Source organism: Myotis daubentonii, chromosome 9 (genome assembly GCF_963259705.1).
Source record: "Myotis daubentonii chromosome 9, mMyoDau2.1, whole genome shotgun sequence".
Classification (NCBI taxonomy): domain Eukaryota; kingdom Metazoa; phylum Chordata; class Mammalia; order Chiroptera; family Vespertilionidae; genus Myotis; species Myotis daubentonii.
In genome coordinates this window covers 49,349,848-49,373,053 of record NC_081848.1, presented here as the reverse complement: position 1 = coordinate 49,373,053, position 23,206 = coordinate 49,349,848, and the positions used below count along the sequence as shown (strand labels likewise).

The 23,206-nt window shown below is 42.0% G+C and overlaps 1 protein-coding gene across 6 annotated transcripts in view; it reads left to right on the top strand.

Annotated features, from left to right (window-relative positions):
• The first annotated feature begins 1,148 nt into the window (after positions 1 to 1,148).
• The window catches only part of SBF2 (SET binding factor 2), a 382,686-nt gene continuing 360,628 nt past the window's right edge, over positions 1,149 to 23,206 (top strand). For 5 of the 6 annotated variants that reach the window (XM_059708876.1, XM_059708875.1, XM_059708877.1 and 2 more), the window contains exon 1: positions 1,172 to 1,369. In XM_059708876.1, coding sequence (XP_059564859.1) covers positions 1,315 to 1,369 — 55 coding nt within the window. In that variant the 5' untranslated portion in view covers positions 1,172 to 1,314. Of the gene's footprint in view, positions 1,370 to 23,206 lie in introns of all 6 variants that reach the window. The other variant, XM_059708873.1, reaches the window with a different exon arrangement.

Below are 23,206 nucleotides of genomic sequence, written 5' to 3'. Positions count from 1 at the left end.
GCTGTCTAGAGGACGCCCAGTTCAGAGTGTCAGCCATTGCAACTTCCTCCTGATAGTTGGAGAAACGGGACATTCACTTCCTAAAAAAATGTGTGAAGCACTTACCAGACACCTTGCTAAGACATCTTCTATGTAAATGGTAGTAAGGGCTAAATACTCAATTATTTAAGGAGTAGCGATAAGCAACCACGAAGATGATCACATTTGCAAACTACGGAGATTCGCAAACGTCAGCCTACCACGGGTCACATACCCTGCCACTAAAACGTCATGAGATAGAAACAGAGGACAAAGACATCTGGTGTCTCACCTGCCAAGTTCAAGCTGATCAGTAAGAGGTGCCACAAAAAAGGAAGTAACCTAGGTAATTCTTAGGTTGGATGATGGGAGGCATCCATTCATGTTTATTGCGTGTTTAACAAGGAAGTTGGAAGTCACCACTTGGTCCTGCCACCGGAGCTGGGACTGGAGCAAGGGGAGGAGGCCGGGCGGGAGGAGCTCCCGGGGAGAGACCAGCCTCCTCCCTCGGACTCGGTGGGACGCGGCCAGGTCAGGAGGATGGCGGGGATGCCGCGTTCCACGGCGGAGTCCAGCCCCGCCCGGGACCTCCCGGGGAAGCCCCGGCCGGCCGCCCCCAGCCCACCCTGCACCGAGGACTTAGACGCCTCGGACGGTTGCGCAAAAGCCTCTCCCTCCCCCGCCTGCTGGGTGGCATGTTCCTAAAATTCCCATCTACACAACATAAACAGGAAACGTGCAGCTAAAGCCCTGGCGGTGCAAATTCCACGCTTCCAGCTGAGGGGGGGAGGATCTCGTCTTGGGGGTTGGGGGGAGGGGAAGCAGCCAACTTTCTAGGGGGACCCCGCAACCATCCCTGTCTCCTCTCACCAAATCCAGAGAGAACAGAGAGGGCGGAAGGAAGGACACCCCGCTCTAGGGAAAATCGAGGAGGGGGAGGCGGGGGCGAGCCACCCGGGGGCGGCCAGTTCTGCAAAGAGAACCGCCTCGCGCTGCGGCGGTGGCCGCACGTGGCGGGCGTACCTGGGGCTGAGCGCTCGCCGCGCCCGGGGAGCGGCCGCCCGCGGAGGGTGGGGGTGGGCTCCGGCCGGGCCCGGGCCGGCGGGTGGGGGAGGGGGCGGCGCGGCGCGGGCGCGGCGCAGGCGCAGAGCGGGCCTCGGGTGTCAAACATGGCTGAAGTGTCGCCGCTGCCGCCGCTGCCGCCGCAGGGAAAATGCTGAGCCCTCCCGGGCACGGTGGGCGGCGGCGGCGAGGGCGGCGACGGGCACCCGCTTCTCGGGCGCGGCGGCGGCGGCCATGGCGCGGTTGGCCGATTACTTCATCGTCGTCGGCTACGACCACGAGAAGCCAGGTGAGGCTGGGGGTGGGCGGCGCCCCCGCCCCCCGGCTGCGGGCCAGTGGGCGGCGCGGGGCCGGGCGGCGCGGCGGGGAGGGAGGCGGGAAGGGCCCGGCGGGCCGCGTCGGAGGGGGGTCGGCGTCCGGCCTTCCCGGCCCCGCGGAGCCTCGCGGTGGGCGTGTGCGACCGGCACGAGGGCGGGGGAGGGGCGGAGGCCGCGTCCCTCAGGCCCCGGGGCGGGGCGGGGCGGGCCGGGGGCGATCCTCACGCCGGGATCCTCGCTCGGGCGGGGCCGAGGACCCAGGGCAGCGCCCGGGCGCGGGCGGGATGGGGCCCGGACCGCAGGGCTGGGAGGGCGGGCGCCCACTGCGCCCAGTGCCTCCGGGACCCGCTCCTGCCCTGCGTCCTGAGTGAGTAACCGGTGACGCGGGGGGCCGTCCTCGCCGAGAGGAAGTGCTGACAGTCCCGTGCTCCTCGCCCCCGGCTCCCGGGGAGCGCGCGGGTCCCCGCCCCGTGCACTCGCGGGCCTCCCGGGGAAGGGAGAGGAGGGATCCTTGCGCTTGCGGACACTTCTAGGAATCGCGCCCTGCTGCTTCAGGACACGTGTGACCCGTCATTTGAGAGTGATTCTGAGCCCTGTCTTTTCAGTAGATCGCTTGAAGGTGATCCTAGGAGTCTTTCCACTCGTCTCAAAGTTTTATTCGTAAGGAACAGTTTGGCAGACGTATGGCATTTTAACGTAATTGATGAAGTTCTGCTGCTTAGGAGTCAGGGTACATGCACCTGTATGTTGTGTTGGAATCCCACCGCACTCCTGTATCGCTAAGCATCCTGGAATAATACCTTGATCTGGGGAAACACAACTCTTTCTGGGTAAATCTGGTTGCACATTTGCAAGGAATGTTATGTAGATGTCAACTAGACAGTTCCTTTATTTTCCAGAGGGAAATAAAGTTGAGACTGTGTTTTGCTGATGGCTACAGTTATTTGTAGCGTCAAAATACCATTGTTCCGCCCACTCTTAGTCCACTGTTCCTTTCACAGTTCCTCTCCTAGTAACCGTTAGTGGGAACCCTTGATATTCTTTAACCTTTCACCTGCTCATGACTTGATTGAGGTCAACTGTTCAGAAAAGGGGTTGGGCTATGTTTAAAGTGTCTTCTGGATCCAAAATTGTATGTATTATTTCCTAGTAATTTTGCATAGTCTGGTGTCTCTTTCTTAGGAAGATCAACATTATGGAGAATCACAGTTGGTTTTTTAACATAATTTCATTAGCGACATTGTTCTTTTCTCACTTTAAAAAAAAAATTGGGAACGATCACAAACTTGCAGAAAACTTGCAAGTATGGTGCAAAGAATTTTCCCCCTGGAGCTGCTGACCTTGTTGATGTCCTATCACCCCAGAATGCTTAAGTGTGTATTTTCTACAAACAAGCATATTCTTCTACAAAGTCACAATACACTCATCAAAATCAGGAAATTGACACCAATATAGTACTCCACCCAGTTCTCCAAGTGGTTTAACCCTTTGCGGTCATTTGTCTACTCTCAGCCACCGAAGCTTTTTTACCCTTCCGGTCGTATGTCTGCTTTCAGCCACCACAGCAAGGAACCGTACGAATCTTAACTCTGTTCATTCATGTATCAGTTCATAATTTCTCTGAAAGCTCTTAAGTGTCTAAGTGACCTTGTCACGAACCAAAACATTGCCCCAACAAATCGGAGAAATCGAAACTCAATATAAACAAACGTGGTCGTTCCACACTCGCCATGCAAAACACCGTGGCGAGTCAGTCGCCTTTTGAGAGTGAAGAAATCGACAAGCTTCGGAGATACTTCGCAGAATTTCAAATAAAGCTTTACAAATTACGTTTAACTGTAATTAGGCATTCTCACTTGTTAAGATATTTCAAAATAATACTCCAAAATGGCAAAAAGAAAGTTACCGAAAGAAGTGTACTGTGAATCTGAAAGTAACGATGAAGAGTTTTATTTTGGCACCTTGAATACTGACTCTGACGTAGAAAGTGATAACGTTTATAGTGATTCTACTAGTAGTGACGTAGTTCCAAAAAAGAATGAATAAATCTTGTTTATCCTTCATAATCTTGCATGTTATATATCACTGCTCTTTCAATGGAAATGAATTCCGACCAGTATGACACCCATGTCCAAATTTAATACGACCGCAAAGGGTTAAGTTTTGTTTGCTGACTGTGCCTTTACTGGCAGAAGGGTCCAATTTGATTATGTGTGGCATTTATTTGTTATGTTTCTTCAGTCTTTAATCTGGCACAACGCCTTCAGCTTTTGACTTTCATAATCTTGGAACTTACGAAGTTTACAGGGCAGTTATTTTGTAGTTATTTGTAGAACAGATAATCCCTCAGTTTGGGATTATCTGTTCTGTTATGGTTAGACACATCCAGGTTATGTACTTGGGCAGGAATATCATAGAAGGGATGCATATCGCATCCTGTTCGTTGGTGTGCAATTTCACTTTGATAACTTGATATAGAGCAATGCCTGCGAGGGTTCTCCACTATAAAGTTAATATGTAGGAAATAGTTTTTGTGAGGATTACTTGGAAACTATGTAAATGTCTTGTTCCTCATCAAACTTTTAAGGTATTTCATTATATCTGTATGGCTGGGGGTTTTTTGTGTTTTTAGTGGATAATATTCTGTTACTATTTCTTTGGAGGTTCAAATTGTTTCCCATCTGGCCAGTGAGAGCCCATTCAAGCTGGCTACTGTGTTGTTAGGACATGCCCCATCATTCTTTGAGAGTGTCTTTACTTTTTGGCACAGGAGTATGTTCTGGGCTTATCTTGTATTGACCTTGCCTTAGTCCTCGAATCAGCCATTTATTTCTCTAGGAAACCCTGGATCCTTTTAGTAGAGAATGACATTTAGAAGCTAAGATCTCAGTGCCAGTGTGGTTTTTGTTGTTGGGTTGTTATTGTTGGGTTGTTACTCTGTCCCAGTGGACGGAGCTGGGAAATATATGTATGTATACACACTCACATGCACATTCACACCTATATATTTTGCTTATGTATTGAAAGCAATGAGTTCACACCAATACCTCCAATTTCAATTCAACATTCCAGGACCCATTCTACTTTTATTCTTTTTCATATTTGTAACATTCTTCTGTCAGTGAAAAATCCAGCTTCTGTTATCTTTAATATATTATTTGTTTAATATTTCTGTGTATTTAACTTGTTTCCAGTTTTGTGCTCTTATAATACTACTGTATTTATACTACTCTCATGCTGAGAACATTATATTCTCATGCTGAGAATATAGCTTGAAAACCACTGATTTTTTATAACAGTTTAATTTTATTTTTTTAATCCTTACCTGAGGACATACTTAGAGAGAGGAAGGGAAAGAGAGAGATTGAGAGAGAGAGAGAAACATTGATGTGAGAGAGAAACATCGATCAGTATGTGCGCTGACTGGGAATCAAACTGGCAACTTTTTGGTACATAGGATGACAATTTTGATAATTTGAAATCAGGACTTCATTTTCCTGATTTTGCATTTGTACAGGGGCACAATAATTAGGAAATATCATTTGTTTCTAATAGGTTAAGTTATTTATCCAGCTATCTTTTTTTCCCTTTCTTTTACTGAAATTTGTCCAAGAAAAATTGATAATGACCACATGGGTTAAGTCCTTGATAAGACTTTACTTTTTCCTTTTTTGTTTACTTTTGCAGCCTATCAATCTAGATGGTATTTAACTTAGTCAAATATCATAATCATCTGAGGTTCTTATATTTTCATATCAACCTGCTTATGTATAGTAGAGAAAGCATTTGAAATATTTCTTAGATATTTCATTAGTTTTATTTAAACTATCTCAGTGAGATGAACAAAAAGGTAAATTTATGGACAATACCTGAAATACCATAGTTTGAAATATTTTTAAAAATAATTGGTTATTATTGAACTATTGTAATTTACAGTCAGCCTGGGTTTCCTCCTTCTCCCCCATTTTGTATTGAAGTAGTTGGGATTTCTTGGTTGCTGTTTGTTGCCAACTGTCAAGAACCATTTGGAATTCATTGCTTTGACAAGTATTTATTGCTTTCCAGGCATTGTGCTGATGCTAGAACAAAAATAAATGAGTAAAGAGTAAGACTCTGTTCCTAAGTCATTAATGGAGACAGCCTTGAAATAACTAATGATAAAGAAGAAGATGGATCCACTTTGCTGAGGGAAAAAGAAGACTTCTTATGAGAGGTGGTGTTTAAACCAAGTTATGTAGGATGAGTACACATTGCCCTGTGGAAAGGAGGGTAGAGGAGATTACAGGCAGAGAGAAAAACACATAAATGTGTGAATGTCTTGTTCCAGGGATGTAAAGAAGTATAGTGTAGATGAGAATTTAGGTACGCTCGGATATTGGAGTGGGTTGGGATAAGATTGAGAAAAGTTCTGTATATCAGACTATCAAAGTTAGCCTTGCCTCTGTAGGCAGTGAGGCCTGTTGAGAAGTAGGGGTTCTTGAGAAGCAGGAAACAACATAGAAATGTGGTTCAGATGGCGATGCCCTGGAGTGAGAAAGACAAATGTGAGAAAACTCGGGAGATTTACAGTGGAAATGGAAAGGGAGGTATGGATTCTAGAACTGGAAAACTAAAATTATCCAATTTAGTAATGAGTGGAGGTGAGCTGTAAAAAAGAAGGAATAATTGAGGGTAACAAAAGTTCTAGCCTGGGTAATTGGGTGGGAGATGATGCTGTGAATGCAAATAGGGAATTTAAGAGAAGAAATGAATTTGGGTGAAGGAAGGCTGCTGAGCTTAGCTTTGGATATGTTGAATTAAAGGTACCTGCCTATAATCAAGGTAGAGAGGTGTTTAGGTATATGGGTGGAGGTGAGGCGAGAAGTCAAGATTAGAGATTTAAGTTGCAATTACTTATAGCCAGCTGATTTTCAGATATAAAGGAACAAATGAGATTGTTCAGGAAATGTGTATAAAGTGAAAAGAAGAGTGCCCTAAGAATTGAACCCAGAGAAAATTCAATATTTAAGAGGTAGCTAGAGCAATAGCTGTCAGGAAACTGAATAGGAGTGGTAAGTGGAAATGCAAGAGAATTGAGGTAGTGTGGTATCATGGAAACCCTAGGTGTAGAGAATTTTGAAGAAGAGGAAATGATGAGTAAGTATCAAAAGCTCTGAAGATGTCATGTATAATGATGACTAAAAATAATATCTTAGTCCATTTGGACTGCTATAACAAATTACCATAGAGTGAGTGGCTTAAACAACATTTATTTCTCTGGAATCTGGGAAGCCCCAGGTCAAGGCACAGGCAGATTCAGGGTCTCGTGAGGGCCTGCTTCCTGACTCATAGATGGCCCTCTTTTTACCATGTTGTCACATGGTGGAAGGGTCAAGAAAGCTCTCTAGGGTCTCTAAGGGCACTGATCCCATTCATGAGGGCACTGTCATCATGACCTAGTCACTTCCAAATACCATCATTATGGCCCCACCTCCAGATACTATCTGAATGGAGACTTCAACAGATGGAACAGGTAGGGGCTGGATACAAAGATTTGAGAGTCATTAGAGTAGATGGAGCTATGATACTGTGTGAGTACCCTCAGAAAGTAGGTGTAGAGACAGGAATAGAGGACCAAGGACTGAGCTTTGGGGAACACTATTGCTAAGAGGATGAAAAAGAAAAGGAACCATAGAAAAAGGCATTGGGAGAGATATTTAATTTTTGCCAATGGCTGTTCTCCTCAATGGTGATCGAACCTCTGATTTTTTGACTGTATATTTGACCATGCAGAAGAGAGACTGTTTTCAGGTTCCTAACAGATATTAAAACATGTGAATAAATTCTGGCCAGTTGGATGTAAGCGGAAATGATGAGCACAGTATCCCAAAAATATTACTAAGGATGAGGGTATGCCTTCCTAACTTTTCTCCCTCCTGAGACTAGCATCCTGATAGAAAGACTGGAGCTCCAACAGCCAATTTGGACCATATAGCTAGGGGCCCACACCTTAGAGAGAACCTGGGTCCCTAATGACTTATAGAGGGATTGTCATAATTGCCTTCCAGATTATTATTATTTTTTACATGAAAGGCTAACTTTATATGTTTACATGAAAAGACATAACCACTATAAATTAGAATTTTCTGTTTCAGAAATCGAAAGTTAGAAAAAGTGAGAGGATATTACTCAGTGTCAGGTGTGGCAGATAGAGATCAATGAATGATGGAGTTAATGAAGATCTTTGCATTTCATAAAATTTTAGAGTTGAAAGTTAATTGTAGTAGTCATCTAATTTAATCCATTTTATGGATAAGGAGCCAGTACACCTCTTTATCCCCTTACCCCCCATTGTTACTTGTGAGTGGTTACACAGCTGTTAATTGGCAAGTCCTGGACGAGAAATTTCTTCATGTCTGTATTTCAGTACAGCATGCTGTCTTTTCAGAATTTATATCAAGGATAATTTTACTCCAGCATTGTTTCAGCGGAATGTTGTGTTGTTAAATCAAGTTGCAAAACTTTAAGCAGGAAAAAGGAAGTGGAGGCACCAGATTAAGACCATTTGTTTGAATCATCTAATATTGAGAGGTAAGACTATCTGGTTGGAGCCCTGACTGGTGTGGCTCGATTGGACGTTGTCCCATGCACTGAAAGGTTGCTAGTTGGATTCCTGGGCAGGGCACATGCCTGAGTTGTAGGCTCGATCCCAGTAAGGGCATGAAGGAGGCTGCAGATCAATGTTTTGCTCTTTCACATCAATGTCTCTCTCTTCCTCTCTTTCTAAAAATCAATAAAAAAATCTTTAAAAATAAAGTATCTGATTGGGAAACTTTGAATGCTTTCTCTTTAGTATAAAAAGACTTGAGCCCTAACCGGTTTGGCTCAGTGGCTAGAGCGTGGGCCTGTGGACTGAAGGGTCCCAGGTTCAATTCCAGTCAAGGGTACATGCCCCAGTTGCGGGCTTGATCCCCAGTAGGAGGCGTGCAGAAGGCAGCTGATCAGTGATTCTCTGTCATCACTGATGTATCTATCTCTCTCTCCCTTCCTCTCTGAAATCAATAAAAATATATATTTTTAAAAAATTTAATTTTTTATATTGCAGAGTTATCTGGCCAATTAGTGCTTAATAAGGCATGTTTCGATTAAATTGCAGAAATAGTGAGGTCTAAAGAGAGTTTACTCCTTTTCTGCCTGTGGTCTCATACAGGGGTATTGTCCTATCTCATTTCTGGTCTGCCATCATATAATGGAGGTTATCTTTCCTTTCAACATGGCTCCTTAAGTCTAGGCCTTAGATGGGGGCCACACAGACAGTCCATACCTGTCAGATCTATCAGTGGTTGGCAATTAGATATGAGCAGAGCAAAGACCATTGGCCAGGTACAAAAGGTTATCAGGGCGAAGTGCTCCAGGTGCCTAGCAAAGGCCCAAACTGGGAAAACAAGGACTTCCCTCCCTTCCCCAGGGTAACACTTTACCTGGAACACCTGCCATAAAAAAGAATGAAATCTTACCATTTGCAACAACATCACTGGTCATGCAGCTTAGACCCCCTGACCTTTCCTCCCTAGAGATAACTTCTAGCTCCAGGCCCAGAAAAGCAGCAAAACCAGACAAGCAACCCTGTGGCTGACCTCAGGATCAGCTGCACTGACTAATGACCCCAGCCCTGGAGCCAACTGATCAGTGGAGACCACTGAAAGGACCCACCTGAAAAGCTGATGAATATTCTATTGAGATCCTATCTTGGGATCTCCTCTGAGATCTCCACCCTTAAAAGCTTTAGGACAGAGAATTCAGGAGGACTCAGGAGGACCCAGTGTGCTCTCCCTTCTGGGAGCACACTTTTGCCTTTCCCCTCCCTTTCTTCTTGTGTTTCCATTACCTTCCTTTCTCCTAAGCTCCAAGGGCCCTTCTTTTGTCTCTGTAACTTGTTTCCTGAGCCCATTTCTTCTATCACTCACTTCTTCCACCTCTGTGATTTCTATATAAACTTACTCTTATAGTTTGAGTCTTGGCTCTGAATTCTTTCTTAGCCAGAACTCAAATACTGAGGTTGCTGAACCCAGGTTCTGTCTGACCCCACCTGTCTACACCTGGTGCCATTCTCACCACCACCAACATTCTAGCTAAGGTCCACTTTACGGGTTCTAATTTACTGTCCAAGGATCTACCTTTTCTGGATAATTATACCAGAAATGCACTTCAGGGGATATTCCATTCCTTACCTACAGGCCTTAAATTACAGTACCAACTGGTCTGCTATATTAGAATTCACACAAGAAAAGGAAATACACATAGGGAAGTGTGGGAAGAGGACGTCTTTGTATTTGTAACTGTTTTTCCAGCCATTTTCCCAACATCGACAAAACTTTGTTGCCCAGAAACATGGTCATAGCATTCATGTACAAATCAAAGCACAGCTAAACAAGCATCATGTTTTTGTAACTTTTAAAAGAAAAATAAGTTTTGTAGAACTATGTGTTTATATATATTTAATTAATGCTTTGTAATCTTTCCTGTTTGATTTTGATCTGAACAAATAATGATACCATTTTTATTACTCAGCAGGCATGAATGTTAATTGAAGCAGTTTTAAAAATCAAAATAGTTGAAGCCTCAAAACATCTAAATCCTGGACTTACTTAGTTTGTACAGTTAAATTGAAGGAGTGATTTTGAAGGCTGTCTGTCCTGTTGTTTTCTTTTTACTCTCTTGAATAATGGTTCTGTTTTTGTCCTACTAATGATCAAATAATAGTCACCAAGGCATCTAATTTAAAAGCCAAAACAAAACAGCATAACTGGTCTTTTCTCCTATGAACATCCTATATAATAAAGAGCTAATATGCAAATGGTTGTTATACCCTCACACCTCAACTGCTCAGACCCTCAACACTGGGGAGAGAGGAATGGGGACCAGCCAGGCTGCAGCCTGGGAGAGGGACAAGCTGCCTGCCCCACGGTCCCAGGTACCAGTGGCTGTGGCTGCAGCTTGGGAGAGGGACAAGTCGCCCACCCTATAGTCCTGGGCACCAGTGCCTGTGGCTGTGGCCCAGGCAAAGCCTCTTGCCCATGGTCCCCTGTGGCAGAGGGAGGGAAGCCCAAGTCCTGGGTGTCTGCGACCAGCCGGAGGAGGGAATCTTGGGTCCTGGGTGCGGGGAGAGGCAGAGGCAGTTAGGGGTGATCAGGCCAGCAGGGGAGCAGTTAGGGGCAATCAGGCAGGCAGGCAAGCGGTTAGGAGCCAGCGGTCCCGGATTGCGAGAGGCAGTAGGACATCCCCCTAGAGGGCCTGGATAGAAGAGGGTGCAGGCTGGGCTGAGGGTATCTCCCCTCCCCCATGCATGAATTTTGTGCACCGGGCCTCTAGTATTATATAGAGGCTCAGTGGGGATTGTTTATTTTTAATGGATAATTTTAAAGAAATGGTATGGTGAAATCAGCATACTGTCAAGAGTTATTTGTACTTATATGTCATGAGGTTTGAGGCTATCAAAGAAATTGTTGAAAGACTTAAGGAAATTTGTGAGTAAATGATAATTGGCAAATGAGTAAGTCTCAACTATAGTGAAATACTTGCCATTCTCCTAAGGAATCAAGGTTGTTCTCCTTAACTTTGCAATTGCTACTCCTTTGTTGTTATCTGTCCTTTTTATTTATAGCCATCTTAGTGGGTATGAAGTTGTGTACTGCTGAGATTTTAACAGATAACTTTTCAGAGGTTTTTGTGTGCATCCATATGCATCTATATATATCATTTCTATTTTACTTCTTACAGAAAAAGTTCAGTTTTTGTTTGTTTATGCAGTCTGTGTTTTTAAAAACTTAACTGTAATACTGATAACTTTCTATATTCTAAATATATATATATATATCTATAACTAATTTTTATTAGCCACCGTGTTTTTTGATTTAATATATTTTTATTGATTTCAGAGAGAGGGAGGGAAGGAGAGAGAGAGAGAGAGAGAGAGAGAGAGAGAGAGAGAGAGAGAGAAACATCAGTGATGACAGAGAATCATTGATTGGCTGCCTCCTCCCCGTCCTCTACTGGGGATTGAACCTGCAACCCGGACATGTGCCCTTGACTGGAATAGAATCCTTTACCCTTCAGTCCGTAGCCCAACACTCTATCCACTGAGCCAAACCAGCTAGGAGAGCTACAAAGGGTCTTAACATAATTTTTTTTTTAATTAAATCTTTATTGTTCAGATTATTACAGTTGTTCCTCTTTTTTCCCCCCATAGCCCTCCTCCACCCGGTTTCCACCCCACCCTCTGCCCTTACCTCCGCCTCCCCCCCGTCCTCATCCATAGGTGTACAATTTTTGTCCAGTCTCTTCCCACACCCCCCACAACCCTTTCCCCCCTGAGAATAGTCCACTCCCTTTCTATGTCCCTGATTCTATTATATTCACCAATTTATTCTGCTCATCAGATTATTTATTCACTTGATTTTTAGATTCACTTGTTGATAGATGTGTATTTGTTGTTCATAATTTGTATCTTTACCTTTTTTTTTTTTCTTCCTCTTCTTAAAGGATACCTTTCAGCATTTCCTATAATACTGGTTTGGTGGTGGATGAACTCCTTTAGCTTTTTCTTATCTGTGAAGCTCTTTATCTGACCTTCTATTCTGAATGATAACTTTGCTGGGTAAAATAATCTTGGTTGTAGGTTCTTGCTATTCATCACTTTGAATATTTCTTGCCACTCCCTTCTGGCCTGCATAGTTTCTGTTGAGAAATCAGCTGACAGTCGTATGGGTACTCCCTTGTAGGTAACTGGGTTTCTTTCTCTTGCTGCTTTTAAGATTCTCTCTTTGTCTTTTGCCCTTGGCATTTTAATTATGATGTGCCTTGGTGTGGTCCTCTTTGGATTCCTTTTGTCTGGGGTTCTCTGTGCTTCCTGGACCTGTAGGTCTATTTCTTTCACCAGGTAGGGGAAGTTTTCTGTCATTATTTCTTCAAATAAGTTTTCAATATCTTTCTTTCTTCTGGCTCCCCCATAATTCGGATGTTGGTATGCTTGAAGTCGTCCTAGAGGCTCCTTACACTATCTTCATATTTTTGGATTCTTTTTTCTTTTTGTTTTTCCGGTTGGGTGATTTTTGCTTCTTTGTATTTCAAATCTGTGACTTGATTCTTGGGATCCTCTTGTCTGCTGTTGGAACTCTGTTTAATATTCTTTATTTCAGTCAGTGTATGCTTAATTTCTAGTTGGTCCTTGTTCAGATCCTCGAGGGTCTCATTAGATTTCTTGAGGGTCTCACTAAATTTATCAGCGGTTTCTAGAAAATTCCTGAAAAACCTTGTAAGTGTGGTTTTGAACTCTATATCCAGTAGTTGCTTTCCTCCATTTCTGTCATTTGTGACCTGTTTCTTTGTCTATGCATTTTTTATGCTTTCCTGTGTTGATGGAGTGGCTTTTTGTGCTAGGTGTCCTATAGGGCCCAGTGGCTCAGCCTCCCCAATTACCTGAGGTGGACACTTTTGGTGCACCCCTTAGTGGGCTGTGTGCACAGTCTTGTTGTAGTTAAGCCTTGATTGTAGTTGGTATCACTGGGAGGAATTGACCTCCAGGCCAATTGGCTGTGAGAATCAGCTGTGTCTATGGTGGGAGAACTTCTGTGCTGGAGACACCCTTCTGGGGCAAGACTTGCTTCAGTGGGGCTTTGGTGCTCACTGAGTCTGCCCCCTGAGTGTGTCCCTTATGGATCTGAGGAGTTGTAATCTGGATAGTCCCACTCTGACCACTGGGTACACTGGCTCTTGGATCTCTAAGGAGGTGCTAATTTAGCTTCTGCCTGAGGCTACCCAGCAGGAGCTATGGAGAGATCTGCAGGTTCCTCTTCTTTGTTTGGGGTTTGGAGGTGCCCAGATGAGGCCCAGCTGTGAAGCAATGCAAGCTGCTGTGGGGCCTTGGGCCTTCTCTTGGAAGTTCTGGGTCTCTTGACCCAATTGCAGTTTGTTAGGTAATTTTCAGATTGCAAAGGGCCAGGCCTTTCATATGCAAAAGCCTCTTAGCACAGCTTGGGTGGGGCGAGGTCTCAGGGAATAACAGGGCAGAGCAAGCAGCTATGGCTGATCCTCAGCCTTGCCCTAAGAGGTCCCGGGTCTCAGTGGCCCAGGGTCATCGCTGCAAGCACCTCTGAGAGAAAGCCGCCCTCGAGTTCCGATTTCTGCCTGCTGCCAGACAGTCCAGTTTCTCCCCGTATGAGTCTGGGTCCCCAGAGACTTGCCCGGAACTGGAGTCAGGGCCATCAGTAGCTTGTGTCTCCCTCCCAATTGAAAAAGACAACTGTGTCCTCAGTTGCCAGCCCTTTTCACGTTGGCCTCTGTACCTCTGCACTTTACTTCCACACCTCCTCTGAGTCTCAGTGTGCTTTTCTCTTTCCTTCTAGTTGTAGAATTTCCACTCAGCCAGCCTTCCTGTGGTTCTGGTTGATGTCCGTTTTGTCTTTTAGTTGTATTTTTGAAGTGGTTGTGCGAGGCAGCAATTTCTGGTGTTTACCTGTGCCACCATCTTGGTTTCTCCGGTCTTAACATAGTTTAATATACATATAATGTTACCAATTAATCTCTTATGATTAGACATTTTGGTTACTTCTACATTTTTGCTGTTATAAATAGTGCAGTGATAAATCCTCCTAGCTAAATCTTTGAATTCATCTTTAATTTCTTGGAACATGTAGATAAAGAGAGAGGCAGTAAAGTTTAATATATAAAAGCATGGGATGGAGCCAGGTGATCTGGGTTTGACTCATGGCCTTAGACAAGTTATTTAATTTTAGTAGTTCTGGCTTTAGACAGGTTGTTTAATATTTAGTAGTTCTGGCCTTAGACAAGTTAGTTAATTTTTCTGTGTCTAGAAAATGGGATAATAATAAATAGTAGTATCTACCTCATAGAGGTAGATTTTAAAGATTAAATGAGTTTATTTCTGTAAATTATTTAAACAGTGTCTGGCTCATAATAATAGTGTAAGTTTTAATTCCTAGAAGTAGAATTGCTGGGTCAACAGATATGTACATTTAAGTGAACATATGTTAATTGGGAAGCATATCTACTTTAATTTTATTTTTCAATTACAGTTTACATTCAATATTGTTGTGCATTTGTTTCAGATGTATAGCATAGTGGTTAGACAATCATATACTTTACAAAATGGTACCCCTGATATTTCCACCTGGCACCGGACATAGTTATTATAATATTATTGACTATATTCCCTATGCTGTACTTTATATCCTGTGACTGTTTTGTAATTACCAATTTGTATTTCTTAATCCCTTCACGTTTTTCACCCAGCCCCCCCCAACCCCCAATTCTTCCTCCCCTCTGGTAACCATCAGTCTGTTCTCTGTATCTATGAGTCTGTTTCTATTTTGTTTGTTCTTTTATTTTACTCTTTTGATTACACATGTAAGTGAAATCATGTGGTATTTGTTTTTCTCTGACTTATTTCACTTAGCATAATACCCTATAGATCCATCCATGTTGTCAAAAATGGTAAGATTTCATTCTTGTTTATGGCTGAGTAATAGGGGAAGCATGAATTCTATTCATTGTGGTCCCAGGGAAAGTGTCACTTCTAGTTACTCCCACCCCTTACCTTAAGCTGGGCCAATTTGAGCCATTTCAGGTCTTTTCTTTTGGAAGGTATAAGAAAGTCTTTCCTTTTCTACAGGATGATTCAGGAAGGACCCTGTGACTAAGTTGAGGCTGCCAATGTGTATTTTCCTTACTGTGTTTGTGTGTATGTCTGAATATTGAATACTGAATACTACATTGTTGGCTATTTCTAATGTTTTCTGGTGTGTGTGTGTGTGTGTGTGTGTGTTTATTTTCTTTCTTTCTTTCTTTCTTTCTTTCTTTCTTTCTTTCTTTCTTTCTTTCTTCCTTTCCTTTCCTTTCCTTTCCTTTCCTTTCCTTTCCTTTCCTTTCCTTTCCTTTCCTTTCCTTTCCTTTCCTTTCCTTTCCTTTCCTTTCCTTCCTTTCTCTCTCTCTCTCTCTCTCTCTCTCTCTCTCTCTCTCTCTCTCTCTCTTTCTTTCTTTCTTTCTCTTTCTTTCCTTTCCTTTCCTTTCCTTTCCTTTCCTTTCCTTTCCTTTCCTTTCCTTTCCTTTCCTTTCCTTCCTTTCTCTCTCTCTCTCTCTCTCTCTCTCTCTCTCTCTCTCTCTTTCTTTCTTTCTTTCTCTTTCTTTCTTTCCTTTCCTTTCCTTTCCTTCCTCTCTCTCTCTCTCTCTCTCTCTCTCTCTCTCTCTCTCTCTTTCTTTCTTTCTTTCTCTTTCTTTCTTTCCTTCCTTCCTTCCTTCCTTCCTTCCTTCCTTCCTTCCTTCCTTCCTTCCTTCCTTCTTTCTTTCCTTCTTTCTTTCCTTCTTCCTTCTTTCTTTTTCTTTCTTTCTTTCTTTCTTTCTTTCTTTCTTTCTTTCTTTCTTTCTTTTCTTTTCTTTTCTTTTCTTTTCTTTTCTTTCTTTCTTTCTTTCTTTCTTTCTTTCTTTCTTTCTTTCTTTCTTTCTTTCTTTCTTTCCTTCCTTCCTTCCTTCCTTCCTTCCTTCCTTCCTTCCTTCCTTCCTTCTTTCTTTCTTTCTTTCTTCTTTCTCTTTCTTTCTTTCTTTCTTTCTTTCTCTTTCTTTCTTTCTTTCTTTCTTTCTTTCTTTCTTTCTTTTCTTTCTTTCTTTCTTTCTTTCTTTCTTTCTTTCTTTCTTTCTTTCTTTCTTTTCTTTCTTTCTTTCCTTCTTTCCTTCTTTCTTTCTTTTCTTTCTTCTTTCTTTCTTTCTTTCTTTCTTTCTTTCTTTCTTTCTTTCTTTCTTTCTTTCCTTTCTTTCCTTTCTTTCCTTTCTTTCCTTTCTTTCCTTTCTTTCCTTTCTTTCTTTTCTTTCTTTACCACCAGGTGTCAGGGTCTGCTTCTAGTGAAGAGACCACATGTGAAGCATGGCTGTACAAGGTGAGGTCATAACACCTTTAAGCAAGGCAGATCCACTCTCACCAGCCAATGAAAGGGGGGTTGCTTCTGTTGGCAAGGGAGACTTAATAAAAATTATAGGGTAATGATTCATAGAGTCATCCAAATACTTCAGTGTCACCATTCCAATTTTTGGACTCATACTCTTTCCCAATCACTGCCCCAGCTTATACTTAAGAGACCTGATTAAGCTGTGGCTTCAGCCTATATTGAAGTTCAGCAACTTGTTGGCTTGGACTGTGCACCTGATTTTTGCTCTGACAGCCCTGGCATTAAAAAATGTAAGAAGGCCCTGGCCGGTGTGGCTCAGTTGGTTGGGCATTGTCTCGTGCACAGAAAGGTTGCCAGTTGGATTCCCAGGGCACACACCCAGGTTGTGGGCTTGATCCTCATTAGGGGGCATGTAGGAGGCAGCCTATCACATCAATGTTTCTCTCTCTCTCCCTCTCCTTTCCTCTCTTTCTAAAAATAAATTTTTTAAAAATCTTAAAAAATATATATAACAGATTCCTTTAAGCCAGTCACAAACTCTTTAATTCTTATCCATAACTTCAAATTTTAAAACTGAAGCAAGACTTTAAAACTCTATCCCTGCCATTTCCTTTAAATCAGAGTTTCTAAATCTCAGCACTGTTGACATTTTGGTCCAGATAACTCTTTGCTATTATGGCGGGGAGGAAGCAGTTCTCTATTGCAGCATGCCTGGTCTCTACCCACTAGATATCAGTAGTATCCTCCTCCCCCAGTTAGGACAACTAAAATGTCTCCACACTTTGCTAAATAGCTCTAGGAGGGCAAAATCACCCCAGGCTAAGAATTGCTCCTTTAAACTCTGCAGCAGAGTTGAACATCATGCAATCCTCATATAATTTTTATATCACTTTGTTTCCTGCACATCACCACTCAGTCTGTTGTAGGCAGTTAGACAGACATGAGCAGGTGACTTTTCCTCCCCTAGCATATCGCTGGTCATGTGGTTTGGATCCTCCCTAGAGATAACATCTATGCCTCAGTTGTATTTCAGCTCCTGGCCCAGATAAGCAAAATAAACCGGCCACTGGCTGACATCAGGACCAACTGCATGGAGTAATGACCCCCTGTCCTGACTCGACCAATTAATCAGTGGAGACCACAACCCTGAAAGGATATACCTGGAAAACTACTGAATATTCTATTAAGATAGTCCCTTGGGACCTCCCCTAAAATCTCCACCTTTAAAATCCTTGGAAGGAGGACCCAGTGTGCTTTCCCTCCTGGGAGCATGCCCCTGCCTCTCCTTTTCCTTCCCTTCCCTTCTCCTCCCACGCCTCTCCCCCTCCTGGATCCAGGCGCCTTACCATTAGCTTCCTCACTCCCAAGCTCCCAGGGCCTTTCTTTTACCTCCATAACTCATTTCTAAGCCCATTTCTTCTGGGAATTACTTCTTCTACCTCTGTGATTTAACAAATAAATGTTCTCTTACAGTCTGGGTCTTGGCTCTGAATCCTTTTCTAGCCAGAACCCAAGTACTGAGGTTGCTGAACCCAGGTATGGTCTGACACCCGCCCCCCCCCCCCCCCACCACCACCATTCCTCCTCTTACAAGTGCACTGCAGCTTCAATAGGTATTTCATTCCAAGGGAAAACAAGTAACTTTCACCACTAGGTGCCATGAACTGATTACCAGTGACCCTTCCAATTCCTTGAGGAACTGTTACCTGTAACACTTTTAGTACCAATTGTAATGTTGGTCCAGGATCATAGTCCAGTCTAGGTAGTTTAAGCAAAAAGGATTTAATACAAGTATCAAATAGTCATATAATCACTGGAAAAATGAAGAGGCAGGTTCTAGAATGACAGAGCTCCCAGAAACAACAACTAGTCCACAGAACCACTCTGCTTTGGCCACATCAGGAATGCTGTCACCATCACTGCAGGAAGCTGGCAAACAAGGAAGCTTCCTAGAAATAGAAAACCACTCACTACATTAGGAAGCTACCCCACAAACTGCTAGCTCAGAACCAACCATCCTCTTACTCTCATAATCCATGCCAGCAAAATTCAAGTTCACCTCTATATCCACGTGGTTCAGTTCCAAATCAAAGTGTATCTGAAGGGTGGAACCTAAATCATGTCCAGAAACAAAGTAGCCTATAGGGCAGTGATGGCGAACCTTTTGAGCTCGGCGTGTCAGCATTTTGAAAAACCTTAACTCTGGTGCCATGTCACATCTAGAAATTTTTTGAACTTTGCAACCATAGTAAAACAAAGATTTATATTTTTGATATTTATTTTATATATTTAAATGCCATTTAACAAAGAAAAGTCAACCAAAAAAATGAGTTCGCGTGTCACCTCTGACACGCGTGTCATAGGTTCGCCATCACTGCTATAGGGAAAGAAGGTAATGGTCCGGAAGACTATTAAGAAGTACTCTCATTCTGAAAGTTACGTTTCTCATTGTCATTTTAAAAAGTGGTATTCTCCAGGAGACAAACTGAGTTTTAACCTATCAATAATGTAGTTTCCTGAGCCTGCATTACTGAAAACTAGGTAAATGCCATCTTGTAGGAACCTCTGTGTGTGATCTTCCTTTTTTCATAAAGAAGAATTCCCTGTATCAATAATGAGCATGAACCTCTTATGATTTTGAACTGCAACATTCTCCCATGCCCACTACAACAGTTTTGTTTTGGGTCCTCATCCTTTCTTGCAGGGACCATTGTAGTGATTCTCAACCTGTGGTTCGCGACCCCTTTGGCAGTCGAACGACCCTTTCACAGGGGTCGCCTAAGACCATCCTGCGTATCAGATATTTACATTACGATTCATAACATTAGCAACATTACAGTTATGGAGTAGCAACGAAAATAATTTTATGGTTGGGTCACAACATGAGGAACTGTATTTAAAGGGCCAGAAGGTTGAGAACCACTGGACTATTGTAACAGCTTCCTACTGCTCTCCCTGACTTTACTGCTGCCTACTCCAGATCATGCTGCCAGAATTTGTATTGCATGTTACTTCCAGTTAACTGACTTCTCACCATAATCAGGATAATGGTCAAATTTCTATTAATCTAAAACTTACCTAGCTTTGATTCATGTCCTTATGAGCACTCTAGCTTCAACAACCTATTTAACAGCACCCCAAACAAGTCAGGTCCATTCAAACTCACCTATCTGCTTTTGAATATATTGTCCCTTCGGCCAGAAGCTCTCCCTCTTCAATCCCATCTCCTTTTCCCTCATTGTCAGGTTAACTCTTCCACACTTTACAAGATTAACTTCAAATGTCATCTCCTTTTAGAAATGTTTCCTGACACTTTGTGTCCCAAGACTAAGTGTTCCTTTTCTGTACTTCCATAATACCTTATTCTCATCTTTAAGGGGGCAAAGTCAAATGGTCATGTAATCTCCAGCAGGACTTAGTAACTGTAAAACATAGAAAAAAAAGAATTTTCAGTCTCATTCAGTGCTGAAATTATTGCACTGAACAATCAGCACAAGAAAGCTGAGGGTAGAGTAGACCAAAGTTGAAGTGGAAAGATATGGAATTCTAAATAGGAAAGGGGGTAGGGGGTGATGCTAAAAGGGGCCTGAGAGATTGTCACTTTTGTTGTAAAATCTAAATTATTTTAAAACTTTTTTTCTTTACACCTAGTCAAAATAATCTCCAAGCATTTTCGCCAGTTGATGTCACCTTCTTTAACATGACTCCTCTTCAGCTGTTTGATGACCATAACCATAATTCTTTCATCTTTCTCTCCTGTTTCCTCTAATGGAACCGAGTAATTTTCCCATCAGAACTTTCTCTGAACTTTATTACATAGTGTCCAATTAGAGTTAAACAACTTAAGGAATGTGGAAGAATAATCAGTTCAGAATAAAAACATTTAAAGGATTAAAAACTAGAAAGTTTAGATATAACAAAGAGAAAATTCATTTTAGGAGAAAGCAAATATTTCAATTTGTAAATAAATTAATGTCTAAATGAGTATTCTAAAAAGTCACAACAAATAATACTGGAGCTCAAGATAGGTAGAAAGAATACTAATTTATCTTTCATAGTAACTAACCAGCAGACACTATACATGTATGTGATAATTCAACAAAAGTTTAGTAATATTTAAAAGTAACAAAGTATCCTCTAGACCAGTGGTTTTCAACCTTCCTTATTGCCCTGACCCTTCAATACAGTTCCTCATGTTGTGGTCACCCCCAATTTCATTGTTAACAAATTGAACATAATTAAAGCATAGTGATTAATCACAAAAACAGTATGTAATTATATATGTGTTTTCCAATGGTCTTAGGTGACCCCTGTGAAAGGGTCGTTTGATCACCAAAGGGGTCGCGACCCACAGGTTGAGAACCGCTGCTTTAGACTAACAATATTAACATACCAAACAAATAGGAGATAGAGAGAGAAGTTAGTTATTGGGTTTACTAAATTCCCCATCTTTCACATTGGAGAACAGTAGATGCTGTCTATAAAGTTGTTCAATAAAGCCATAGCTGGTTTGGCTCAGTGGATAGAGCGTCAGCCTGAGGACTGAAGGGTTCTGGGTTTGATGCCATCAAGGGCACATGCTGGTTTGCAGGCTTGGTCCCCAGTGGGGGGTGTGCAGGAGGCAACCTATCACTGATTCTCATCATTGATGTTTCTATTTCTCTCTTTCTCTCCCTTCCTCTCTGAAATAAATAAAAATATATTTTAGAAAAACCAAGTTGTTCAGTATATTCATTACTCTATAATGTGTCCACCAACAAAACAAAAATAAACAAATTGAAAAGAGGTCTTACTTTAAGAAGCAGGAATGAGAGTGGGCAAGGTTAGGGAGACCTTTTAATTTATAGTCTTCTGTTTATTTACTGTTTTGTTTTAAAAATAAAACAAAAACAACCCGCTAAAGATAAAAGTTATTACTTCATATAACACGAGGCGGGGAGGGGAATAGGTAGTAAAATCTGTGATTACATGCTCAAGAAAATAAAAAGCAAATGAAATGATCACTGACAACTTTAGATAGTTTCTTCTATTTATTACTCTGAAAGTATCACTACTGTAAAAATCATAAAATGCTTACTGCTACAAGTCATAGACAGTAATGCCTCTATCAGAGGCCAAAATGTGCTGCTGCTTCCTGATCATATTTATGAGGGGGAAAAACTCTGAGCCTTACAGAGATGTCACTGTACTTTATAATAATCTCTTAAGAGGAAGGATAACTTCCAGACATTCTAGACTTCTCCTTGTTTATTAATACCACATATATCACAAATCTGTTACCAAGCCCCACCTCTTCTATTTCTAAATTCTCACTTGGATTCATCCCCTCCTCTCTACCACCACTCCCTGTGCCTTCATAATTTTTTGCCTTAATTGGTATCCATATCTCCCATTGCTCCCCACTCTGTACACTAATATCAGAATGATCATTCTAGCATGCAGATTTGATTTATGTCACACCCACACTTAAAACATGTCAGTGGCTTCCCACTATCTATAAAGTACAAAGTCCTCGTGCATGTCATTTAAGGCATTTAATGATCTGGCTCCAGTCCAGTCTCTCTGGCTTCATATTTTCACACATTCTCATCTATATCCTACAACTCTGGCCACACCAATACTCCCTGTAATTCTCCCACAGAGTTATTCATTCTTAGCCCCACATATTTACTGTGTGCTTCACTCTTTTTCCTATTAAGTCCCGTATTTCTCAGATACAACAAAGAAATTGCATCCTCCCCAAAATCTTCTTGTGTCTCATCGCTTACCTACTTCTATGCTCTTCATAGTATCTTGTTTGTCCCTCTATCAAGCTTCCTTTTATTTATATTACTATTTTCTGTTTACCGGATTGTCTTCCCCACTAAATTATTTCTTAAGATCAGGGATTATGACTTTTCTCTTTGAATCAGGCAATTTTAAAAAGGCACTATTCAAAATGACAATTAAGTAATTAGCACATGATGTATATAAAAGCGGGTATCTACAGCAGGGAACATAATCATAAAGGGAATTTCCCCACACAAAAAGGAATGAGAGAGAATTCTGTTTCTCATATGACTGCATAACACCTACCAGATCAAATCTTCCATAGATAACTGTAACTATAAATTATAAAACAACAACAACAAAACTACCTAAAGGCACTAAAAAGTGACCAAAAGAAGGCAAATAATAAAGGGGAGTCAATGCTTGGAAATTAGATTATTTCTCATAACTCTTGCCTGAGGGCAGTCCAGTCAGCACCATGGGGGTACCTAAAACTCTAATATAAACCTCACAACCTTACTGTCTTGAGGAACCAGAGGACAGAGTTCAGGGAGACCACAGATGCTGAAAAGTAAGAGGAATCCCAGAAAAGAGAAACTCTCAGAGGTTAAGAGTTAGTACTTGGTGAGGGCCTGGGGCAGGGAGGGTGGGGGCGGGCAGGAGGGGGGTTATTACTATAGTACTAGTAAATCAGAGTATAATTTAGTTCATCAATAGTGTAAGACAATTCATCGGTTAAGCTTCTTCAACAAAAAAAAGGTAGCTGGTCTTTTATCCCCTTATCAGGTTGACTCTGGATGAAAAGCCTAGGAAAGCACTGTTTGAAAAACAAATCTACCTGTTTGTCACATTCTTTGGAGGAAATGGTTATAAATATTTGAAATATAAATAAAGGAGAGAAAAAAACAAATACATGGTAGCAAAAGTAGATAAGTTAATGTCACATCTGTGAAGATATATTACCCTGCAGACATTCCTTTTTCATAAACAAAAATAGAACGCTGAATACTATTAGACTTTCCTAGTTAAGCTGTATCAATATTTTAATGTTTACTTAGATTGACTTCATTATTTCCTCTCATTTTTCAAATTTATTGCTATCTT